The 23,692-nt window shown below is 41.8% G+C and overlaps 1 protein-coding gene across 1 annotated transcript in view; it reads left to right on the top strand.

Annotated features, from left to right (window-relative positions):
* The window catches only part of NRK (Nik related kinase), a 334,012-nt gene that overhangs the window by 240,665 nt on the left and 69,655 nt on the right, over nt 1–23,692 (top strand). Inside the window, exons 28-29 of the mRNA XM_044306320.1 lie at nt 5,590–5,690; nt 20,311–20,460. Coding sequence (XP_044162255.1) covers nt 5,590–5,690; nt 20,311–20,460 — 251 coding nt within the window. The remainder of the gene's footprint in view (nt 1–5,589; nt 5,691–20,310; nt 20,461–23,692) is intronic.

The following is a 23,692-nucleotide window of genomic DNA, read 5'->3' as shown; positions in this document are numbered from 1 at the left end:
TGTGGCTCTAAGCAAAAAGAAAAATCATCTGATCCGTTTATTATTGAGGATCATTCTAACAAAAATGGATTTTCCATACTGGTTTCCGAGGAAATTGGTGCTGTTTCATGCCTGGTCAGTCAGAAAAATGAAGGATACTCGTTTTAAAAACTATACATTTTTAGAAGGGTAGCCTTTTTTTACACTATATATGGTTAAAAATAGGCATCTTTTGGGCACATTTATTTTGACTGGTGTTTTAGATACCAGTCTTATTAAAACCCCATAGCGTTATGAAGAGGCACAGACCACTCCATAACATTGGCGCATCCACCTCTAAATGTAAGACAGCTTCCTTGCTTACATTTAGACCATTTTCTACACCTAAAACAGAAATAGAAAATGATGAATGAGACAGGCCTACTGGCCCGTTCCATTCCCCGCCCGCACCGCGCCCACAATTTTAGACCTGACGTGAGCGGGGCGAAGTTGCAGATAACAGCGCAACTAACTATTGTGCCGCCATCTGCTCCTGAAATACGTCAAATATAGGCATATTTCAGTATAATAAATGACCCCTTTTGTCTTTATTTACTGTATGGTAGCTAATATAAGAAACCCATCTCCACTTTGGATACTGTCTCAGGCAATAAAATGAATCAATATAGCCACTTTACTTTTTTTACCGAAAAACCAGATTAGAGGCTTCTGGGCAAATCGTTTGGTGGGCAACCCTATTCCACTTCAAAGGTTGATACAGACAGCTTTGCCATATGCATGAGACCTCGGTGTTAAATATTGCTAATAAATATCTTGTTAAAGCACAACAACAGAGAATATATGCAAAATGGCAGGAAAGGACCCCAGACACCCCCTGTCTCCCTATGGCAGCTATAAATAGAGTTGGCTACAGCTGATGTGGCCCTGTCCTCTTATTTCTATGGGAATCATGAAGTTATCCACATCAGTGACTCTCTAAGACTCACAGTTTCATGTTTTCCAGAGAGGTGTGTGTCTTTACGGGTCTTCTTTTCTTCCTCAGTGTGGGTCTCTAGGTCATGAATGCCTAGCTAGATAGATAAGTTTACACATCGAAGGGATACTGTGGACAGATAGATAAATTGTAGATACTGTACATAAATAGATAAAAACAGCCCTCTAGGCCTCGGAGGTCCCCAAGGTGGTAGACGTACATTGGATATAAAAAGTCTACACACCGCTGTAAAAAAGTCAGGTTTCTGTGATGTATAAAAATGAGACAAAGATAAATTATTTCAAAACTTTTTCCACCTTTAATGTGACCTATAAACTGTACCACACAATTGAAAAACAAATTGAAATCTTTTAGGTGGAGGAAAGAAAGGAAAAAAAAACTAAAATAATGTGGGTTGTATAAGTGTGCACACCCTCTTATAACTGGGGGTGTAGCTGTGTTCAGAATTAAGCAATAACATTCAAAATCATGTTAAATAGGAGTCAGCATACATCTGCCATCATTTAAAGTGCCTCTGATTAACCCCAAATAAAGTTCAGCTGCTCTAGTTGGTCTTTCCTGAAATTTTCTTAGACGTGTCCCACAGCAATAGCCATGGTCCACAGGAGCTTCCAAAGCATCAGAGGGATCTCATTGTTAAAAGGTATCAGTCAGGAGAAGGGTACAAAAGAATTTCCAAGGCATTAGATATACCATGGAACACAGTGAAGACATTCATCATCAAGTGGAGAAAATATGGCACAACAGTGACATTACCAAGAAATGGACGTCCCTACAAAATTGATGAAAAGACAAGAAGAAAACTGGTCTGGGAGGCTACCAAGAAGCCTACAGCAACATTAAAGGAGCAAGTACTGGCTGTGTGGTACACTGTGACAACAATCTCCTGTATTCTTCATATGTCCGGGCTATGGGGCAGAGTGGCAAGACAAAAGCCTTTTCTTACAAATAAAAACATCCAAGCCAGGCTACATTTTGCAAAAACACATCTGAAGTCTCCCAAAAGCATGTGGGAAAAGGTGTTATGGTCTGATAAACCAAGGTTGAACTTTTTGGCTATAATTCCAAAAGATATGTTTGGCGCAAAAACAACACTGCACATCACCAAAAGAACACCATACCCACAGTATCATGCTTTGGGGCTGTTTTTCTTCAGCTGGAACTGGGGCGTTAGTTAAGCTAGAGGGAACAGTTCTAAATACTAGTCAATATTAGCACAAAACCTTCAGGCTTCTGCTAGAAAGCTGAACATGAAGAGGAACTTTATCTTTCAGCATGACAATGACCCAAAGCATACATCCAAATCAACAAAGGAATGGCTTCACCGGAAGAAGATTAAAGTTTTGGAATGGCCCAACCAGAGCCCAGACCTGAATCCGATTGAAAATCTGTGGGGTGATCTGAAGAGGGCTGTGCACAGGAGATGCCCTCGCAATCTGACAGATTTGGAGTGTTTTTGGAAAGAAGAGTGGGCAAATCTTGCCAAGTCAAAATGTGCCATGCTGATAGACTCATACCCAAAAAGACTGAGTGCTGTAGACTTTTTATATCCACTGTATATGCCTTCCCTATAGTCCATCCTTGCTTGTATGATAAAGTAGGATGATGAATGTATATTTCTTAGCATATCCCTGATTTATTTTCTCAAAATAAATTTGACCAGTGAATGACCAGCAGCTCTTTTTCAAAAACAACAAAAACTAACATTGTTAGTTCTAATATTGACCTGATAGGGCTTTGTCTGTATGTGACAGAGGTACTGTATCGTGAAGGAATATATCTGAAGCTACAGCTAATTTGTAAAATTGTCATCTCCATCCATCCATTTTGCCTGCTCCTGGATCTCCGGAGATTATGTGGAATAAACATCTCTCTCTAAGATAAATTGACAACCATTTTTTTTATTATTATTATTACTATAATGGTTCATTTTTCCACACAAATCCAAGGAAAAGAATTGATCTATGTGACAATACTAAGTACAAATTCTGTTGCTCCAGCTTGAATAGAATATAAAATGAGAAGCAATGAAAGGTAAACTGCATAATAGTTTTTTGTTACAATTCCAAAGCAGATGCTCACCTATTAGCACAATAAAAAGAAAGCCTGGTAATTTGCATTTTGCTCTAAAGAACAGTTTTCGAGTGTAGGTACTCCCAAATTTTTAATCCAACTAATTCCAGGAAATGCCTAATTATAATATAAATACCCTGTGGGCTGCAGCCCATTTACAGTTAATTGTATTAAATTAGTGCAATAAAACACTTCAGTAAGTGATAATGTGCATTGTGCAATAGGCAGAAGTATACTTTAAAAAATGAAAAATAAATGAAATTACTATATCATTTTCTTGTATTCATTGTAAATTCAGATGGCATTAAATTGTTTACTACTGTACAAGGCATCTGAGGTAATGCTGGCATATTCACGATACAGTAGAGATCTCAGAAGCATCTGATAATCCAGAGCATTCAGGAACTCTATAAACACGGCATAATTTTTTTCTGGATTATTAGATGTACTGTCATTAAACGTCATCACTTCAAGGTTATCTTCAGGTATGTTCAGGGTTTGTCTTTATAAGACACCCATCTGTTATAAGCCTGGTTTCCATCAATGAATCAGCTCAGGCCCTAGGAGAAGGATCGTAATCCCTTTAAATGGTCACAGACTCCTCAAATTCCTGAAAGAAGTTACTGTATGACTAATCTAAACAGTAAATCTAGATATAGCATGGCCAGTCCAGTCCAGGGCATATTAACAAATGTTTCCAAATTTTAGTAACTGAGATATACACGTAAAGGGAGCTTGCAAGGAAGACAGACATTATAGAACAACAGTTTTATTAGAAGCAAGTGGAACAATTTACATTTACATCATGTTCTGAAACCAGGTTTGGAGAACTCCACTTCTGCAGGAGTTCCCACCAGGTTGGATTGTGCCAGATTGACTATAAGTTATGCTGCCTTCCATACCATGCTATGTGTTGTCTTTGAGGAACTACCTTCTGCCACAGCCTGACCTGCCTAGATGACACTTGCAGGAGTGCTCCAACCACTTTAAAAATAAATACTCTGTATCTCCCAAAGTCACTATGGCCACTACGCAACAAACTTTCAGACCCTTGACCTACCACAGCCATAAGTATGCAATGTACCAGTTGCATGATCTGTATGCTGCAAACTAGAGAATGGTTCTAGACCCAACAGGACAGTCACAGTTCCAGCCCGAGTCCACACAATTAGGGGTTCTATCTCTTTAAGATCTGGAGAAGCATACACTTCATGGGTGCCTCATTAAAAAGAAGATTCATACTTGTTCTCTGTTGCTCCAGTCCTCTGCGCTGCTTCCTGTGTCCATGTTCCGGTCCACTGAATGTTTACAGCAGGTGCTGCATGGGCACGGTCACATGCTCTGCTGCAGCCAATAACTGGCTTCAGTAGTGTTGTGGCCACAAGCTGCACCTTACTGATGAAGCCATACTCACCGGCAGCCCCCACGCTTCTACTTCTACTTCTGTTCACCAAGGATCTTTAGCCAATTCTGCTTTCTAGCTTTTATTTGGAAATAACACACTACAGATTTACACTACTTATGGCTCAACCATCATATTCTTTTCTAGATTAGCACCCCAAAGTATTGCATTTCTGCTCATTATGTGTAATTCTGAATAAGGCCTCTTTCACATGTCAGTGAGTCGCCTAAGTATGCTGTCCATGGTCTCCAAGGACTGCTCCTGTATCCAATGACTTTCACACATCAGTGGTCTTCCATGGACTGTGGGTCCATGGAGACACCACAGAAGCATGCCTTATTTTGTCTGAGATTATGGATTCCTCATACACAGTATAATTTTTGGGTCTGTGAAAACCACAGACATAACAAGGATGCCATCCATATTAGGTTTGTGGTTTTCAGGGACCATTAGTAGCCTAGCAGTGTTAATGAAATACGGATCAGGGGGGGTAACTAACTCTCCTTAGGGAGAGAGCACCTTAATCAGTGTGAGGAGACTTATAGGCCATACATGCTCCTCTGGAATTCTGGGAGGGAAGGGATGAAAATGAGCTCTTAACAAGCTCTTCCTCTAATGCCACCAGATGTAAGGCAGCTATTTTAAGAGCTGAACATTGACTTATAGGATAGGTGCCTTACATCTGGTGGCATTAGAGGCAGAGCTTTCCCTTCCCTCCCAGAATTCCAGAGAAGCATGTATGGCCTGTAAGTCTCCTCACACTGATTAAGGTGCTCTCTCCCTAAGGAGAGTTACTTCCCCCCTTGTTCGGACACAGGCCTCTCACCCAGTTAAGCCAGTATTCTCTGCACTGATGAGGGGCAATCACCCCGAAACAGTTGTCTGCAGATGTGGTGCTGGCTTATTTAATATCCAAGTCATGTCTCAAGGCTTATTTTAAGAGCTGAACATTGACCTGTAGGATAGCTACCTTACATCTGGTGGCATTAGAGGCAGAGCTTGTTAAGTGCTCATTTGCATCCCTTCCCTACCTGAAATACGGATGACACATGGAAGGAAAAAATACTTTCATGAAGATCCTGTAAGATAACATGTTTCTTGCTCTTCACATGATCTTTCTTTTTCTTTTTTTTCATTGCAGTTAAATATGAAAGAATAAAATTCCTTGTTATTGCTCTGAAGAACTCTGTGGAAGTGTATGCATGGGCACCAAAGCCATACCATAAATTTATGGCTTTTAAGGTGAGTCATCCATCATTTCTGTATAAAATGTGCCAGTTGTGCACTGAACAGTGTCAGTCCAACTAGCGTTAAATTGCGCTTTCCAAAATACACTTTCTCCTCTTCCTTCTTCTTTCCCCTAAAAGTGTTTCCTCGTTTAATTTCATTTCAGATTATTGCACTTTTCTATAACTTACCTTAGCACTATAGCATTGACTTGCTCCAGCAGAAATTAACCACTGCTGAGATGACACAAACAGAAAATTTGACAATACTCGCATTTGAAGTCATTGATTTATTTTCAGTATTACTATGACAGTTTGGTCGTTTATCTAACTATTCACAAGTTTCAGTGACCTAGGACTATTAGGTGATTACTTGGATGTACAAGTTTATAGGCTTCTTTGTACCTCAATCTGCCGTTTCATAACTCTGAAGTGACATTTAATATAGAAATTTATTCCAGTTTTCTTTGAGGTCTCTTTCCCTTGCAATTTTTTTCAATGAGTTTTCTTTTTTCTGATAAAATAATACCATACATTTCCTTTTGGCCTGTCTTTAACAAGCACTTTTGGTGTGTGCTTTTAAATTTGCTACATTCGTAACATGCATTTTTATCGGCTATTTTTCATGTCCTATAGAGAAAGCCATTGGGGAAAAAAACAAAAATGCTGTTAAAAAAAAAAACTATTCAGACACCCAAAAAAATAAACAAAAAAAGGCTACCAAAACACCAATTTGTATTGTCTTTTATATTTAATTGTAGACGTAACATCTGGTTGCAACATTTTTTAGTCTAGAACAATATCCGTGAAAAATGGCACAAAAAGTGATGTTTTTCAAAAAATACAGGCTGAGGCCCAGTTCACACGAACGTATGGCTTTTTCAGTGTTTTGCGGTCCGTTTTTCACGGATCCGTTTTTCCGTTTTTTGTTTCCGTAGGTGTTTCAGTTTCCTTTCCGTTTTTCCGTTCCGTTTTTTCCATATGCCATGTACAGTATACAGTAATTACATAGAAAAAATTGGGCTGGCCATAACATTTTCAATAGATGGTTCAGAAAAAACGGAACGGAAACGGAAGACATACGGATGCATTTCCGTATATGTTCCATTTTTTTTGCGGATCCATTGACTTGAATGGAGCCACGACCCGTGATTTACGGCCAAATATAGGACAAGCTCTATCTTTCAACGGAACGGAAAAACAGAAACGGAATGCATACGGAACACATTCCGGTTTTTTTTGCGGAACCATTGAAATGAATGGTTCCATATACGGACCGTATACGGAACACAAAAAAACGGCTCGTACACCCGCAAAAAAACGTTCGTGTGAACTAGGCCTGAGATTTACTATGATGTTAAGGTTTCTTTACACTGGCAGAGAATCAGCCAGATAATCGCTAACAAGCATTCTTAGGAACACTTGTTAGCGATTATCTGCCGGTGTAAATGTGCCGCTGATTACCTGATGAACAAGCAAAATGCTCGTTCATCAGATAATATGATCATTTGTGAGGACACCAAAATCATTGTTTGCCGGCAGAAGATTGTGCCGTCTAATCACATTTTGCTGCCAGCAAACAATGATTCTGTATGGGGATGAGCAATGACATTAGCGATCGCTCCTCCACATATTGTGGTCGAGATCATTGCACATAGAGGCATTAGTTGAACTGATGAGCAGGCACTTGCCAAGAAGGAATGCTTCCTTCCCGACAATCACCTGCTAAATTGTTCAGTGTAAAGGGGCCTTTAGACAAGGTAGATATGTAGACGGGGAGTATTTAAAGAGTTTATACAAGACTATAACAGACATCCCAGAGTGGCCGACCCACAGTGGTGATCATACTTACCTGGTCCCCAACTCTGGGTTCGGTCTTCATCTCTCCCCGGCCGACTCTTCATCTACCTGCTGCTCTGAAATGAACATCCTGTTGACAGTGGTGCATCAGTGACCTACTTCCCTTGTGTTCCCCCCTACCTCATCAACAGGATGTTGATTTCAGCACTGCAGGGAGAAGAAGAGCCAACCCTGGAGCGATGGGGACCAGGTAAGTATGATCACCACTGCACTGCAGGTCAGCCAGGTCTGTTAGGGTCTTGGATAATCCCTTTAAATGCACCTGAATGATCACAGCTGCTCAATAAGATACATCTCACATATCTATAGACATCCTGTTTATAAGTTTAATTTAACTTTTATTTGACTTTCTTTCTTTCAAAATTTTTATGACACAAATGTTGGTGCATGTTGGAGCAAAAAGACACATTTAGGCATCACCCCTTTTAAACTAACACCACTTTTACACTAAGGCCTCTTTCACACTTGCGTTGTCCGGATCCGGCGTGTACTCCACTTGCCGGAATTACACGCCGGATCCGGAAAAACGCAAGTGTACTGAAAGCATTTGAAGACGGATCCGTCTTCAAAATGCTTTCAGTGTTACTATGGCAGCCAGGACGCTATTAAAGTCCTGGTTGCCATAGTAGGAGCGGGGAGCGGGGGAGCAGTATACTTACCATCCGTGCGGCTCCCGGGGCGCTCCAGAGTGACGTCAGAGCGCCCCATGCGCATGGATCATGTGATCCATGCGATCACGTCATCCATGCGCCTGGGGCGCCCTGACGTCACTCTGGAGCGCCCCGGGAGCCGCACGGACGGTAAGTATGCTGCTTCCCCGCTCCCCACTACACTTTACCATGGCTGCCAGGACTTTAGCGTCCCGGCAGCCATGGTAACCATTGAGAAAAAGCTAAACGTCGCATCCGGCAATGCGCCGAAACGACGTTTAGCTTAAGGCCGGATCCAGATCAATGCCTTTCAATGGGCATTCATTCCGGATCCGGCCTTGCGGCAAGTGTTCCGGATTTTTGGCCGGAGCAAAAAGCGCAGCATGCTGCGCTATTTGCTGCGGCCAAAAAACGTTCTGTTCCGGAACGGAAGACATCCTGATGCATCCTGAAGGACGGACTGTCCATTCAGAATGCATTAGGATAATCCTGATCAGTATTCTTCCGGCATAGAGCCCCGACAACGGAACTCTATGCCGGAAGACAATAACGCAGATGTGAAAGAGCCCTAAGTCACACTGATTGTCAAGTGTGGTTTAAAAAAAAAAACACTAGATGCTACATATTTTTCCATTTTGTGCCAAAGTGCACTAGAATTTTAGTCAAAATCGAGGAGTAGAGCCAGTACTGTGCCTGAGCCACCCTGACCGAAACTTGAAAATGTAACATCTCATCTGGTTCTATGATTAATTTCTGAATTTGGGTGTAAATGGTATAATTTATTGTGGAACCTTGTGTAAACTGGACTCCCCAGGTTATCCTGGATCAACATAGACAGAGATTCAATAGTTTTAATCACAGAGGTGTGAATGAGGAGCATAAGTACTACATGGACAAATTATTATTAGGGCAGTTGTACTAATCCTGTAAGTTAGGTAAGTGTTTGGACCAACTGTCTAAACCTGCTTCATATTTACACAAAGGGCCCCGTGAATAATAGACTGCTAGCCATAGACTTCTATCATGACGGAATGCAATACGGAATACCACATATAGGCTTCCCTGGTGCCTGCCGTCATAGAATTCTGTTAAGGTCCGTGGTAATGGAATCCATTACGGAATTCTTAGATAACCCGAACGCCGAACTTGCTAATCGCAAGTTTGCTCAACACTACTGGGGGTTCAGATACACTGGTTTGAAGCAGCAACGGACCAGACAAAAGACGTAGTCAGAATACAGTCCAAGGACTCCATACCTGCCTAGAACTGGTGATGGACGAACATCGGCCGGGATGTTTTGCGACCGCGCATTCGCGATCAAATGTTCACAAACTGCATGTTCGCGGCAGGCCCCATTGACTTTAATGGCAGGCGAACCTAAAAAACCTTCAGGTCATATTTGCAGCCACCAAATACTTACTAGAAGTGCACAAATAGTCCCACAACATGGACAGTGACATACCAGAGTGGGAATCATTGGCAACAATTCCCACACAAAATATTTATTTTAATCAGGGGCCATTTTCATGCATCTTAAAGGGAATCTCTCAAAAATGTTCCCTGCTGGAGCCTAAACATTTTTTATTTTAGGCCAGGGGAGTACAGGCCCAAAACATTTGGCATTCACCTGAAGAACTTGTGATGATGTGGCTGGAGGTACATTAGGCGGTCACTGGATGCTAATTTTACTGTCTGCCAGTACAGGCCACAAAATTAGGCATTCACCTGACAGAAAAGGTATTTTATGCTGCTGTATATACATATTACAAGGACAATTTTTTGTTTTATGTGGTGGCGGATATGTATGGGCTGGCATGAGGAAATTCAATTACACGTGGTCATCATAGGTGTTGAACTCCCCCGAGATCAATGCCTCATTATTTTTTAGAAATGTGAGGTAGTCCACACTGTCGTGAGCTAGGCGAGTGCGCTTATTGGTCACGACCCCCCCCCCCCCTGCTGCGCTGAATGTCCTTTCGGACAGGACTCTCGACGAGGGGCAAGCCAAGAGTTCCATGGCAAATTGTGCCAGCTCTGGCCACAGGTTAAGCCTTCACACCCAGTAGTCCAGGCGTTCCTCGCTTCTCAGAGCGTCGAGATCAGCCGTTAACCCGATGTAATCAGACACCTGTCGGTCTAGGCGTTCCGGGAGGCTGGATCTGAAGGGCGGCTGTCGATGGGTTGTCTGAAAGAATGATCTCATATCCAAAGTGACCTTGCTATGGTACCTCCTGGTCTACCTGGACAAGCTGCGTTGCGTGCCAATCCTCTTCAATAGGTAGCCACCTGGTGTTCCCCTTGGGAAAGTTTATCCCCACCATCAGGGGTATGCGAAGAACAAGCGGTTCAGTTAGACAACGCCCTTAGAGGAGGTTGGTCACATGGCACAGTGGGTTCCCACCCACTGGTTTGTGACAAAGTGGGAGATACTACTTTGCATGCTACTTTCCCATTGTCTGTAAGTCTCCATTCATATTTGATCTCTTTAAGAAGACCTAGAACACTGCCTAAGGCTTCTTTCACACTGCCCACAGGAGTTTTGGCAGGCTGCTCTAGCACATAGCGGTATCTGTCCGTCCAAATCCCGGCATATTTGCCAGGTAGCAGTATTATCTCTACAGGACCCCACTATAGTCAATAGGGCCGGAGAGTATTCCAGTAATGTCCTGCAAGGCCATATCCAGAGACCTCCAACAGGCTGTTCTATACTGAAACAGCCTGCCAGAACTCCTGCTGGCAGTGTGAAATAGGCCTAAGCTACTTCTGACCTCAAAAGATATTAATCTGTCATGGCTGGTGACCTGCATTTTTATGACTTTACTTCCGATGTCAGAGAAATTAGTTAGACATTGCTCATCCAAGGGCATAGCACCAGTTATTAATTAGTAGGTAATGCTAATAAATTGTATTAAGGAGTCAGATTTAATTTCTAAATATACAAAATATCTGCATCTTATCTTAATGCAACATTAAACATTTGCATCAAAGATATTTAAAATTAAAATTAGGTTTACTTGGTGGCGTCTTGTGAATGATCTAGAGAAGTATTGCTTTTGAAATAAAATAATGTAGGCATAAAGCTCAGTGCAGTTGAACACTACAATCCAAAGCTATAACCTTCAAATCAAAGGTTAGTTATGTGAGACTGTGCTCTTTATATCTGAGTATCAGCAGAGGGATCAGCGGCGGGCATCACACAAGCTGCAAGGTCCTAGATCAAACTGATTGGAAGTCTTTAGAGTTCTAAGATACAATCCCCTGTACAGTCTTCAAACAGCGGATATTCGAGGATAAATGTAACAGGGGATTTCAGAAGAAACACACACTGGGAACATTGTCATAGGAGACATCTTATTTTCAGTCAGGTTTATTTTCTAATACATTCCATGGCTTTTTTTCTACAAAATCTTTCATGAGAAATGTAAGTCAAACAATGATGGCCGTTCGGAAAAAAGTCTTAGGCCTGATCTATAATAAGCCATTTGGCCTAGATTACAGTCCTCAAATGTAATGGTGTAGATGAAGTGTGTGCATGTTAGGAAGATGTTAAAGACCTTTATTTCATTCTTTCGGTCGCAGTTCTGGTATAGCAATATATAGGGTTATTTCAAGAAAGCTCCATAGCTTAAATAATTGATTTATTCTAAGCAAATCAAATTCTTAACGAATTTATAAAAAAAATACTAATTGTAACAAATCAGATGAATCACTCAAAATGGAAAGCATTTGCAAGCAAAAAGAGATCATTTTTGGACCAATTTTTAATTGTTTATAATTTAGTGAACACTGTGGTCCGCACTTACTAGTTTGGGGGGGTGAGTAAAAAAAAATGCTGCATCACTCACTCTCCAGTGTGGCGGAGAGCAGCTCTTGCTACACACAGTCAGCGCTCACATCAAAGTGTTGTGCAGGAACAGACAGTGTGATGTGGGCAGTACTAAGGAGGGAGGATGTTGGCTGCATTCAGCGCCCACATGGAACCGCTGCACAGGGATGTACAGAGTGATGTGGGCAGTACCAAGGAGGGAGGCTGTTGGCTGCATTCAGCGCCCACATGGAACCGCTGTACAGGGATGTACTGAGTGATGTGGGCAGTACTAAGCAGGGAGGGAGGCTGTTGGCTGCATTTAGCGCCCACATGGAACCGCTGCACAGGGATGTACAGAGTGATGTGGGCAGTACTAAGCAGGGAGGCTGTTGGCTGCATTCAGCGCCCATATGGAACCGCTGTACAGGGATGTACAGTGTGATGTGGGCAGTACCAAGGAGGGAGGCTGTTGGCTGCATTCAGCGCCCACATGGAACCGCTGTACAGGGATGTACTGAGTGATGTGGGCAGTACTAAGCAGGGAGGGAGGCTGTTGGCTGCATTTAGCGCCCACATGGAACCGCTGCACAGGGATGTACAGAGTGATGTGGGCAGTACTAAGCAGGGAGGCTGTTGGCTGCATTCAGCGCCCATATGGAACCGCTGTACAGGGATGTACAGTGTGATGTGGGCAGTACCAAGGAGGGAGGCTGTTGGCTGCATTCAGCGCCCATATGGAACCGCTGCACAGGGATGTACAGAGTGATGTGGGCAGTATCAAGTTGGGGGGCTGTGTTCAATGGCTCCTGCTGCATTCAGTGTCCACATTGAAGTGCTGTACAGGAATGTACTGCAGGTGCTAGCAAGTACAAGGGGGTCCATACCAGGATAAAACTTACCAGGAAAGATTAAAGAACCTTAACATGTATAGCTTGGAAGAAAGACGAGACAGAGGGGATATGATAGAAACTTTTAAATACATAAAGGGAATCAACAAGGTAAAAGAGGAGAGAATATTTAAAAGAAGAAAAAAACTGCTACAAGAGGACATAGTTTTAAATTAGAGGGGCAAAGGTTTAAAAGTAATATCAAGAAGTATTACTTTACTGAGAGAGTGGTGGATGCATGGAATAGCCTTACTGCAGAAGTGGTAGCTGCAAATACAGTGAAGGAGTTTAAGCATGCATGGGATAGGCATAAGGCCATCCTTCATATAAGATAGGGCCAGGGGCTATCCATAGGATTCAGTATATTGGGCAGACTAGATGGGCCGAATGGTTCTTATCTGCCGACACATTCTGTTTCTATGTTTCTATTATTAGCGTCTTCTGTGTCAAGTGGTTCTAGCTGCCCAAGAATGTGGGGGGTAGAGTCCACCAGTGTCTACGAAAGTAGGTCAATGGAGTAACACACAAAGGGACCTCCACATTGGTTTGTCCTAGGTATTTTGTGTATTATATATCGCTGATGCCTTCGCATTAGGCTACTTTCACACTTGCGTTTGGGATTCCGCTTGTGAGATCCGTTTGAGGGCTCTCACAAGTGGCCCCGAATGGATCAGTTTATCCCCAATGCATTCTAAAATGGATAAGGATCCGTTCAGAATGCATTAGTTTGGCTCTGTTCCGCCTGGCCGTGCGGAGCCAAACGGATCCGTCCTGAATTACAATGTAAGTCAATGGGGACGGATCCGTTTGACGTTGACACAATATGGTGCAATTGCAAACAGATCCGTCCCCCATTGACTTTCAATGTAAAGTCAGGACGGATCCGTCTGACTAACAATTAGACTTTTTTCTGAAATAGAATGCAGACGGATCCGTTCTGAATGGATACCATCGTTTGCATCATAGGTGCGGATCCGTCTGTGCAGATACCAGACGGATCCGCACCGAACGCAAGTGTGAAAGTATCCTTACTATTATTTCTTATTCTACTAAGTCATTTTTTGTGAGCGTGCATATTTCTTTATATAGAATCCAGTCCTGGAATAAGAACTCTGCCCTTAAGTGGATAAATGTTCTATTTCAGTCACCATCCTGGGATGGGTTATCTACTAGGGGTAATATTTGCTGTCTCTCTGAAATTACTAATGCTGTCTTAACGTTAACATAATCTAGATAATCTAGTCTAAAGTGTTTATATGTTAAGAACTGAGGGGCTTATTTACTATACTGAAATATGCCTAAATTAGGCGTATTTCAGGCACAAATGGTGGCTCAATGGTTGGTTGCACCACTATCTGTGACTTCGCCCCGCTCATGCCAGGTCTAAAATTGTGGTTTAGGCATAGAAAATGGTCTAAATAAAACACAGCTAGGAAGCTGTCTTACATTAAGCAATGGATGTGCCGAAGTTATGGAGAGGCCTGCGCCTTTTCATAACTTTGGCGGATCCACTGCCAGCACAGGGCTTTTATTAAGGCCAGCGTCTAAAATAACTGTCTTAATAAATAGGCACCAGAGTATATATTAATATTGGCCCCCGAACCTTGACCTTGGGTCCATGGTTGCCACTAGAGGAATGGAGATTGAAATCATCCATGTATAGAGGAATGTACAAAAGCAATTATTGACCCCTTTTCTCATGTATTTATAATCCCTATGAGCAGAACTTCAGTACAAAAGTTTAGCAAAGAATATTAGCGTATATGGATGTTTGAGTGGGACTCCCTCTGTTAGGCAGAACTTTGATGTAACCTGTCTAACAAACTAGCCATTCATGTGAATGACACACATCATGTCACACTACTTATCCCCTGCAGAAGCTGGACAAACTCTTCCTAACCAACAAGGGCTTACTAGGGGTTTCAGTTGTTGCAACATGTTCTTTTTTTATACCAGAATGTTTTTGGGCAACTGTGGGTGGCCTTTTGGTCAGCAAGTAAGACCTTTTGATTTCTGGAGGTTGCTTTTATATACAATTGCAAGAAAAAGTGTGTGAACCATTTGGAATTGGTCATAAAATGTGATCTGGTCTTCATCTAAGTCACAACAATAGACAATCACAGTCTGCTTAACCACTTCAGCCCCACTAGCTGAAACCCCCTTCATGACCAGAGCACTTTTTACACTTCGGCACTACACTACTTTCACCGTTTATCGCTCGGTCATGCAACTTACCACCCAAATGAATTTTACCTCCTTTTCTTCTCACTAATAGAGCTTTCATTGGGTGGTATTTTATTGCTGCTGACATTTTTACTTTTTTTGTTATTAATCGAAATGTAACGTTTTTTTTGCAAAAAAATGACATTTTTCACTTTCAGCTGTAAAATTTTGCAAAAAAAAACGACATCCATATATAAATTTTTCGCTAAATTTATAGTTCTACATGTCTTTGATAAAAAAAAAATGTTTGGGCAAAAAAAAAATGGTTTGGGTAAAAGTTATAGCGTTTACAAACTATGGTACAAAAATGTGAATTTCCACTTTTTGAAGCAGCTCTGACTTTCTGAGCACCTGTCATGATTCCTGAGGTTCTACAATGCCCAGACAGTAGAAAAACCCCACAAATGACCCCATTTTGGAAAGTAGACACCCTAAGGTATTCGCTGATGGGCATAGTGAGTTCATAGAACTTTTTATTTTTTGTCACAAGTTAGCGGAAAATGATGATGATTTTTTATTTTTATTTTTTTCTTACAAAGTCTCATATTCCACTAACTTGCGACAAAAAATAAAAAATTCTAGGAACTCGCCATGCCCCTCACGGAATACTTTGGGGTGTCTTCTTTCCAAAATGGGGTCACTTGTGGGGTAGTTATACTGCCCTGGCAATTTAGTGGCCCAAATGTGTGAGAAGAACTTTGCAATCAAAATGTGTAAAAAATGACCGGTGAAATCCGAAAGGTGCACTTTGGAATATGTGCCCCTTTGCCCACCTAGGCTGCAAAAAAGTGTGACACATGTGGTATCGCCGTACTCAGGAGAAGTTGGGGAATGTGTTTTGGGGTGTCATTTTACATATACCCATGCTGGGTGAAAGAAATATCTTGGCAAAAGACAACTTTTCCAATTTTTTTATACAAAGTTGGCATTTGACCAAGATATTTTTCTCACCCAGCATGGGTATATGTAAAATGACACCCCAAAACACATTCCCCAACTTCTCCTGAGTACGGCGATACCAGATGTGTCACACTTTTTTGCAGCCAAGGTGGGCAAAGGGGCACATATTCCAAAGTGCACCTTTCGGATTTCGCAGGCCATTTTTTACACATTTTGATTGCAAAGTACTTCTCACACATTTGGGCCCCTAAATTGCCAGGGCAGTATAACTACGCCACAAGTGACCCAATTTTGGAAAGAAGACACCCCAAGGTATTCCGTAAGGGGCATGGCGAGTTCCTAGAATTTTTTATTTTTTGTCGCAAGTTAGTGGAATATGAGACTTTGTAAGGAAAAAAGAAAAAAAAAGAAAAATCATCATTTTCCGCTAACTTGTGACAAAAAATAAAAATTCTAGGAACTCGCCGTGCCCCTCACGGAATACCTTGGGGTGTCTTCTTTCCAAAATGGGGTCACTTGTGGCGTAGTTATACTGCCCTGGCAATTTAGGGGCCCAAATGTGTGAGAAGTACTTTGCAATCAAAATGTGTAAAAAATGGCCTGCGAAATCCGAAAGGTGCACTTTGGAATATGTGCCCCTTTGCCCACCTTGGCTGCAAAAAAGTGTCACACATGTGGTATCGCCGTACTCAGGAGAAGTTGAGGAATGTGTTTTGGGGTGTCATTTCACATATAACCATGCTGGGTGAGAGAAATATCTTGGCAAAAGATAACTTTTCCCATTTTTTTATACAAAGTTGGCATTTGACCAAGATATTTTTACCAGCATGGGTATATGTAAAATGACACCCCAAAACACATTGCCCAACTTATCCTGAGTACGGCGATACCAGATGTGTGACACTTTTTTGCAGCCTAGATGCGTAAAGGTGCCCAAATTCCTTTTAGGAGGGCATTTTTAGACATTTGGATCCCAGACTTCTTCTCACACTTTCGGGCCCCTAAAAAGCCAGGGCAGTATAAATACCCCACATGTGACCCCACTTTGGAAAGAAGACACCCCAAGGTATTCAATGAGGGGCATGGCGACTTCATAGAAATTTTTTTTTTTTTGCATAAGTTAGCGGAAATTGATTTTTTTTGTTTTTTGCTCACAAAGTCTCACTTTCCGCTAACTTAGGACAAAAATTTCAATCTTTCATGAACTCAATATGCCCCTCACGGAATACCTTGGGGTGTCTTCTTTCCGAAATGGGGTCACATGTGGGGTATTTATACTGCCCTGGCTTTTTAGGGGCCCTAAAGCGTGAGAAGAAGTCTGGAATATAAATGTCTAAAAATGTTTACGCATTTGGATTCCGTGAGGGGTATGGTGAGTTCATGTGAGATTTTATTTTTTGACACAAGTTAGTGGAATATGTGACAGGGGGGTGATCACCCATATAGACTCCCTGATCACCCCCCTGTCATTGATCACCCCCCTGGTAAGGCTCCATTCAGACGTCCGCATGATTTTTACGGATCCATGGATACCAAAACACATGCGGACGTCTGAATGGAGCCCTACAGGGGGGTGATCAATGACAGGGGGGTGATCAATGACAGGGGGTGATCAGGGAGTATATATGGGTGATCACCGGCCTGTCATTGATCACCCCCCTGTAAGGCTCCATTCAGACGTCCGCATGTGTTTTGCGGATCCGATCCATGTATCCATGGATCCGTAAAAATCATACGGACATCTGAATGGAGCCTTACAGGGGGGTGATCAATGACAGGGGGTGATCAATGACAGGGGGTGATCAGGGAATCTATATGGGTGATCACCCGCCTGTCATTGATCACCCCCCTGTAAGGCTCCATTCAGACGTCCGCATGTGTTTTGCGGATCCGATCCATGTATCCGTGGATCCGTAAAAATCATACAGACGTCTGAACGGAGCCTGACAGGGGGGTGATCAATGACAGGGGGGGTGATCAATGACAGGGGGGTGATCAGGGAGTTTATATGGGGTGATCATGGGTGATCAGGGGTTCATAAAGGGTTAATAAGTGACGGGGGGGGGGGTGTAGTGTAATGTAGTGTTTGGTGCGACTTTACTGACCTACCTGTGTCCTCTGGTGGTCGATCCTAACAAAAGGGACCACCAGAGGACCAGGTAGGAGGTATATTAGACGCTGTTATCAAAACAGCGTCTAATATACCTGTTAGGGGTTAAAAAATTCGGATCTCCAGCCTGCCAGCGAGCGATCGCCGCTGGCATGCTGGAGATCCACTCGCTTACCTTCCGTTCCTGTGAGCGCGCGCGCGCCTGTGTGCGCGCGTTCACAGGAAATCTCGGCTCTCGCGGGAGGACGCGTATTTGCGTCCACCCAGAAGAGCAGGGCCGCCGGCAGGACGCAATCCTGCGTACGGCGGTCCTGGAGTGGTTAAAGGGAACCTGTCACCAGTTTTATGGTGTCCTAACTAAGGGTAACATAAATAAGTTACTGATTCTCTTAGCAAAATGCTGGGTCACTTTCTTTAATTGACCCAGTCAATCTGCCAACATCTTGTATTGAAAAGCTCCAGCTGATAATGATGAGTCATGAATATTTATGAGCTCCTGACTCTCCCCGCCCACCTGCTGCTGATTGACAGTTATTTTCCAAATGAATCAGCAGCAGGTGGGCAGGGGAGTGGCTATAGCTCTGAATTAAAAAAAAAACGCTGGACTCACTGACATCATCTTAGTGTGTTTATTATGAGGTAATCATCTGTCACACCAGTAAGTGAATACATCTAAGGCACTTTTTAGTAGTTAATTATTGTATATAATTAGTTAGATTATAATCAAATATCCACATGACAGGTTCCCTTTAAACTAATAACACACAAAGAATTAAATGTTACCATGTTTTTATTGAACACACCATGGAAACATTCACAGTGCAGGTGGAAAAAGTATGTGAACCCTTGGATTTAATAACTGGATGAACCTTATTCTGGCAGCAATAACTTCAACCAAACGTTTCCTGTAGTTGCAGATCAGACATGCACAACGGTCAGGAGTAATTCTTGACCATTCCTATTTACAGAACTGTTTCAGTTCAGCAATATTCTTGAGGTCATGCCACAGCATCTCAATTGGGTTGAGGTCAGGACTCTGACTGGGCCACTCCAGAAGGCGTATTTTCTTCTGTTTAAGCCATTCTATTGTTGATTTACTTCTATGCTTTGGGTCGTTGTCCTGTTGCAACACCCATCTTCTGTTGAGCTTCAGCTGGTGGACAGATGGCCTTAAGTTCTCCTGCAAAATGTATTGATAAACTTGAGAATTCATTTTTCCTTCGATGATAGCAATCCATCCAGGCCCTGATGCAGCAAAGCATCCCACCACCATACTTCACAGTTGTGTAAACGTGCAGCGTGCAGCAAAGTTTTTTTAGACAGCAGTGGCTTCCTCTGTGGTACCTCCCTTGAAATCCATTCTTGTTTAGTGTTTTACATACCGTAGATTCGCTAACAGGGATGTTAGCATATGCCAGAGAATTTTGTAAGTCTTTAGCTGACACTCTAGGATTCTTCTTCACCTCATTGAGCAGTCTGCGCTGTGCTCTTGCAGTCATCTTTACAGGACGGGCACTCCTAGGGAGAGTAGCAGCAGTGCTGAACTTTCTCCATTTATAGACAATTTGTCTTACTGTGGACTGATGAACAGCAAGGCTTTTGGAGATACTTTTTGAACCCTTTTCAGCTTTATGCAAGTTAACAATTCTTAATCGTAGGTCTTCTGAGAGCTCTTTTGTGCGAGGTATCATTCACATCAGGCAATGCTTCTTGTGAAAAGCAAACCCAGAACTGGTGTTTGTTTTTATATAGGGCAGGGCAGCTGTAACCAACACCTCCAATCTCATCTCATCAATTGGACTCCAGTTGGCTGACACCTCACTCCAATTAGCTCTTGGAGATGTCATTAGTCTAGGGGTTCACATACTTTTTCCACCTGCACTGTGAATGTTTACATGGTGTGTTCAATAAAAACATGGTAACATTTAATTATGTGTGTGTTATTAGTTTAAGCAGACTGTGATTGTCTATTGTTGTGACTTAGATGAAGATCAGATCACATTTTATGACCAATTTGTGCAGAAATCCACATCATTCCAAAGGGTTCACATACTTTTTCTTGCAACTGTAATTATGATGCTGCAGTGGATCAGTTCTGTTTTCTTATGGTCAACTGATAGACTGCATTACTAACTGAATAGTCATCCTGAAATAATTGCTACTGTGTAATTTTCTATTTATGTCTGTTTTTGTTTTAGTCATTTTCATCTCTGCATCAAAAACCATTATTTGTCGACCTAACAGTGGAAAATGGGCAGAGGCTGAAGGTTATTTTTGGATCTGCAGTGGGGTTTCATGCCATTGATGTTGACTCTGGGACAGTGTATGACCTTTACCTGCCCACACATGTAAGTATTATATGCAACTGGTGTTTTTTTTATATTTAGAGACATCTTTCCAACAATTCCTAGAAGAAAGTACAAATTATGCAAATTATGTGGGTGTAGTTATACTAAAATTATTATTCAACTGAATCTGAGAAACTAGACTGATGACTGATCTGGAACCCCAGTGAGAGCTTATAAACTATGGATACCTTTGCACTGATAATTTATTATTGCTTGTTTGCTTCCTAAATGCAAAAAAATACAACTATCTAAATAGTATTCATTAAAAATTTCCTTCCATTTTGCCTCTGCAGAGTTTGTGTTATTCCTGCACCTAGCTGATGCTGCTGCAGAATCTGACACAAGTTCATCAGTGCATTGCTCCTGTGTCTGACAGCTCTGTCTGCTCTATCTCCCTTTTCTCACTGTTGTAGATAGCAGCATAGATAGAGGTGGGAGTACACAGCAGATGTGTGTGAAAAAAGAGAGGGGATCCAAGGAATGCTGCATAGACAGGCTGTAGATAGGGTAGAAAGCATACACAAGGAGGTTTGCAGGGGGAAGGCAGCAACATCCTGGACACACAGATTCAGCATGTATTAGGGTACTTTCACACTAGTGTCATTCTTTTCTGGCATTGAGTTCCGTCCTAGGGGCTCAATACCGGAAAAGAACTGATCAGTTTTATCCTATTGCATTCTGAATGGAGAGCAATCCGTTCAGGATGCATCGGGATGTCTTCAGTTCAGTCTTTTTGACGTTTCAGGACAGAGATAATACCGCAGCATGCTGCAGTTTTATCTCCGTCCAAAATTCAGGAACATATGCCTGAATGCCAGATCCGGCATTTTTTCTCATTGAAATGCACAAACGGATCAGTTTTGCCAGAACACTCGGAATCGGAATCCTCTGCCGGAACTCAGAATACAAACGGAATCCTCTGCAAGTGTGAAAATACCCTTAACAGTGAGGAACACAGCTACATGTAAAAAGTCAGAAACCAGGCATGGCATACAAACTAAATATCAGCATCAAGGAAACAAGGAATAAAGATTGCAGACTGAAACTTTTTTGCATCCTATGTTACTCAAGGTAATTACTAACATATATAAAAAGAATTATTTCCATGTAAAAGGTGTCCATAGCCTTTAACATCCTACAGTTGATTTTACAATGTTTCAATAAAGGATTGAATTTTATTTCCAGACCTGGTGCTGGACTTGCTTTCTACCTTTGGATTATGTAACTGACACAATGTATGCGCATAGACATGGTGGCTCCATAGGAGTGGGTGAGCTCGAACTGCTGTACAAAAAAGCACATAATGGGAGATTAACAATTGCTACATCGGTCTTGACATCTCTTGCACTGCTGGAGGATGCAATTAATTTTTTAAAGAGGCTCACATGATAAATTAAACCCATCCAGCAGCAGTCCATGTGCCTAGATTGAAATCTCAGTCATCATTTCAGCTATGCCAGTCTTGATATTCCATGCACCACTGAAGAACCAAAATTTTCTTCTGTGATGTTATGTGGCGATCCTACCATCAATTCTTGGTGGGGAGAGGTCACTGACAAGTATTCTGGGTGCATTTATGGGTCCGAAATTCAGTAGTCAGTTTCCTGTTTGCTAATGCAAATTTAGCAAATAACAATGAAAATCAATTCCCATAGAATACATGGAATCCCTATGAATTTCACTGGAGGGATCTTAATTCCCTTCTCCCACTGGGCTATACAGCATTTCAGGATAAAGGAGTCCTGTTTTCATGGCGCAAAGGGCATGATGGCGACAATAAGATTTATCTCCAAGGGCCCCATTTAGTAACATGATCTGTTGCTGTGATAGGTACATCCTCATCTCGAGTGACGTGAATGCAGAACTGAATCCAAGTCTAAACTTTTGTAATGTTTAACAATACAGTCTAGAAATAAAAGCGGGAACACAGCTATTATCTTATTATACTTACTAACATTAAAAAAATCTAAATCAGGACATTAAAGAAAATCTGCTCCACATTTATCAGGCCATCCAGCTCAGTTCCCCCCTGGCGTGTTGCATAAACTGGGGGAGGGGAACTGAAGCCAATACTGATCCCATCGTATTCTACGGGATTGTGCTCATACATCCAGTGCATCACTTATGATGTCAAGTAGCACCAGACAGCGTGCTACGTTTTTCAGTCCGGCGCTATCAGTCTATATCACAGAAGTGGAGTACAAATATACTGTATCAGTTGTGTCTGACCCTGCCACAAAACAACTGTCAGAGCACTGATATATGGGAAGAGGGCCTTATAGAGCAGAAGGAGCTGAGCAGACTGGTATCTCGTTTTGTGGGTAGAACATTCAGTATCAAATAGAACATAATCAAGCTGATCATATCTTGGTGTATATTTCTGTAAACCCACATTCAAACCTTTAAGCTATACATCAGTGTTGTAAAAATTCATCATTTTCTCAGCAATGTTTAGGCTTGAAATGCATGGAAATAGCAGCTGCCTAACTGCATTGATTAGGCTTTGCGTGCCAGGTAATTGTCAGATACCATTGATTTCAATAGAGTTAGATTTTCGAGTAGAGCTTTATCCACTTCGCTTAATTGCTGTAAACAGTAACAGTCAGCAGATCAAGAAGGAAAAATCTGTAGTGTGACATCTTCCATAACCACTTATTGCAGTGCCCACTCCCTCTAAATTCTTATTCTGGGTGAGAAGTGGAATAGGTACAAGAATCTGTTGGCAGCAGGGTCCTATGGGCTGTAAGGATCATTGTTAACAGCTCTTCTACACTAGGTTATTTCAGTGTTATTTATGTTTCTGTAGGTTTTTGTTATCAATGCCACTATTATAGTGAATGATTTGCAATCATTTTACTGATATAATTACAATGGATTCATCTTAAGCATGACTTAACCCCTTAGGGACACAGCCTTTTTACACCTTAGGACCAGGCCATTTTTTGAAAATCTGACCAGTGTCACTTTAAGTGATGATAACTTTGAAACGCTTTGACTTATCCAGGCCATTCTGAGATTGTTTTTTCGTCACATATTGTACTTCATGACACTGGTAAAATAAAGTTAAAAAAAATATTTTTTTTTGCATAAAAAAATGTCAAATTTACCAAAAATTGGGAAAAATTAGCAAATTTCAAAGTTTCAGTTTCTCTACTTCTGTAATACATAGTAATACCCTTAAAAATTGTGATGACTTTACATTCCCCATATGTCTACTTCATGTTTGAATTAT

The sequence above is a fragment of the Bufo gargarizans genome, chromosome 9, assembly GCF_014858855.1.
Source record: "Bufo gargarizans isolate SCDJY-AF-19 chromosome 9, ASM1485885v1, whole genome shotgun sequence".
NCBI classification, from domain to species: Eukaryota; Metazoa; Chordata; class Amphibia; order Anura; family Bufonidae; genus Bufo; species Bufo gargarizans.
The sequence above is the reverse complement of the archived record's forward strand: the minus strand, read 5'-3'. Positions and strand labels throughout refer to the sequence as shown.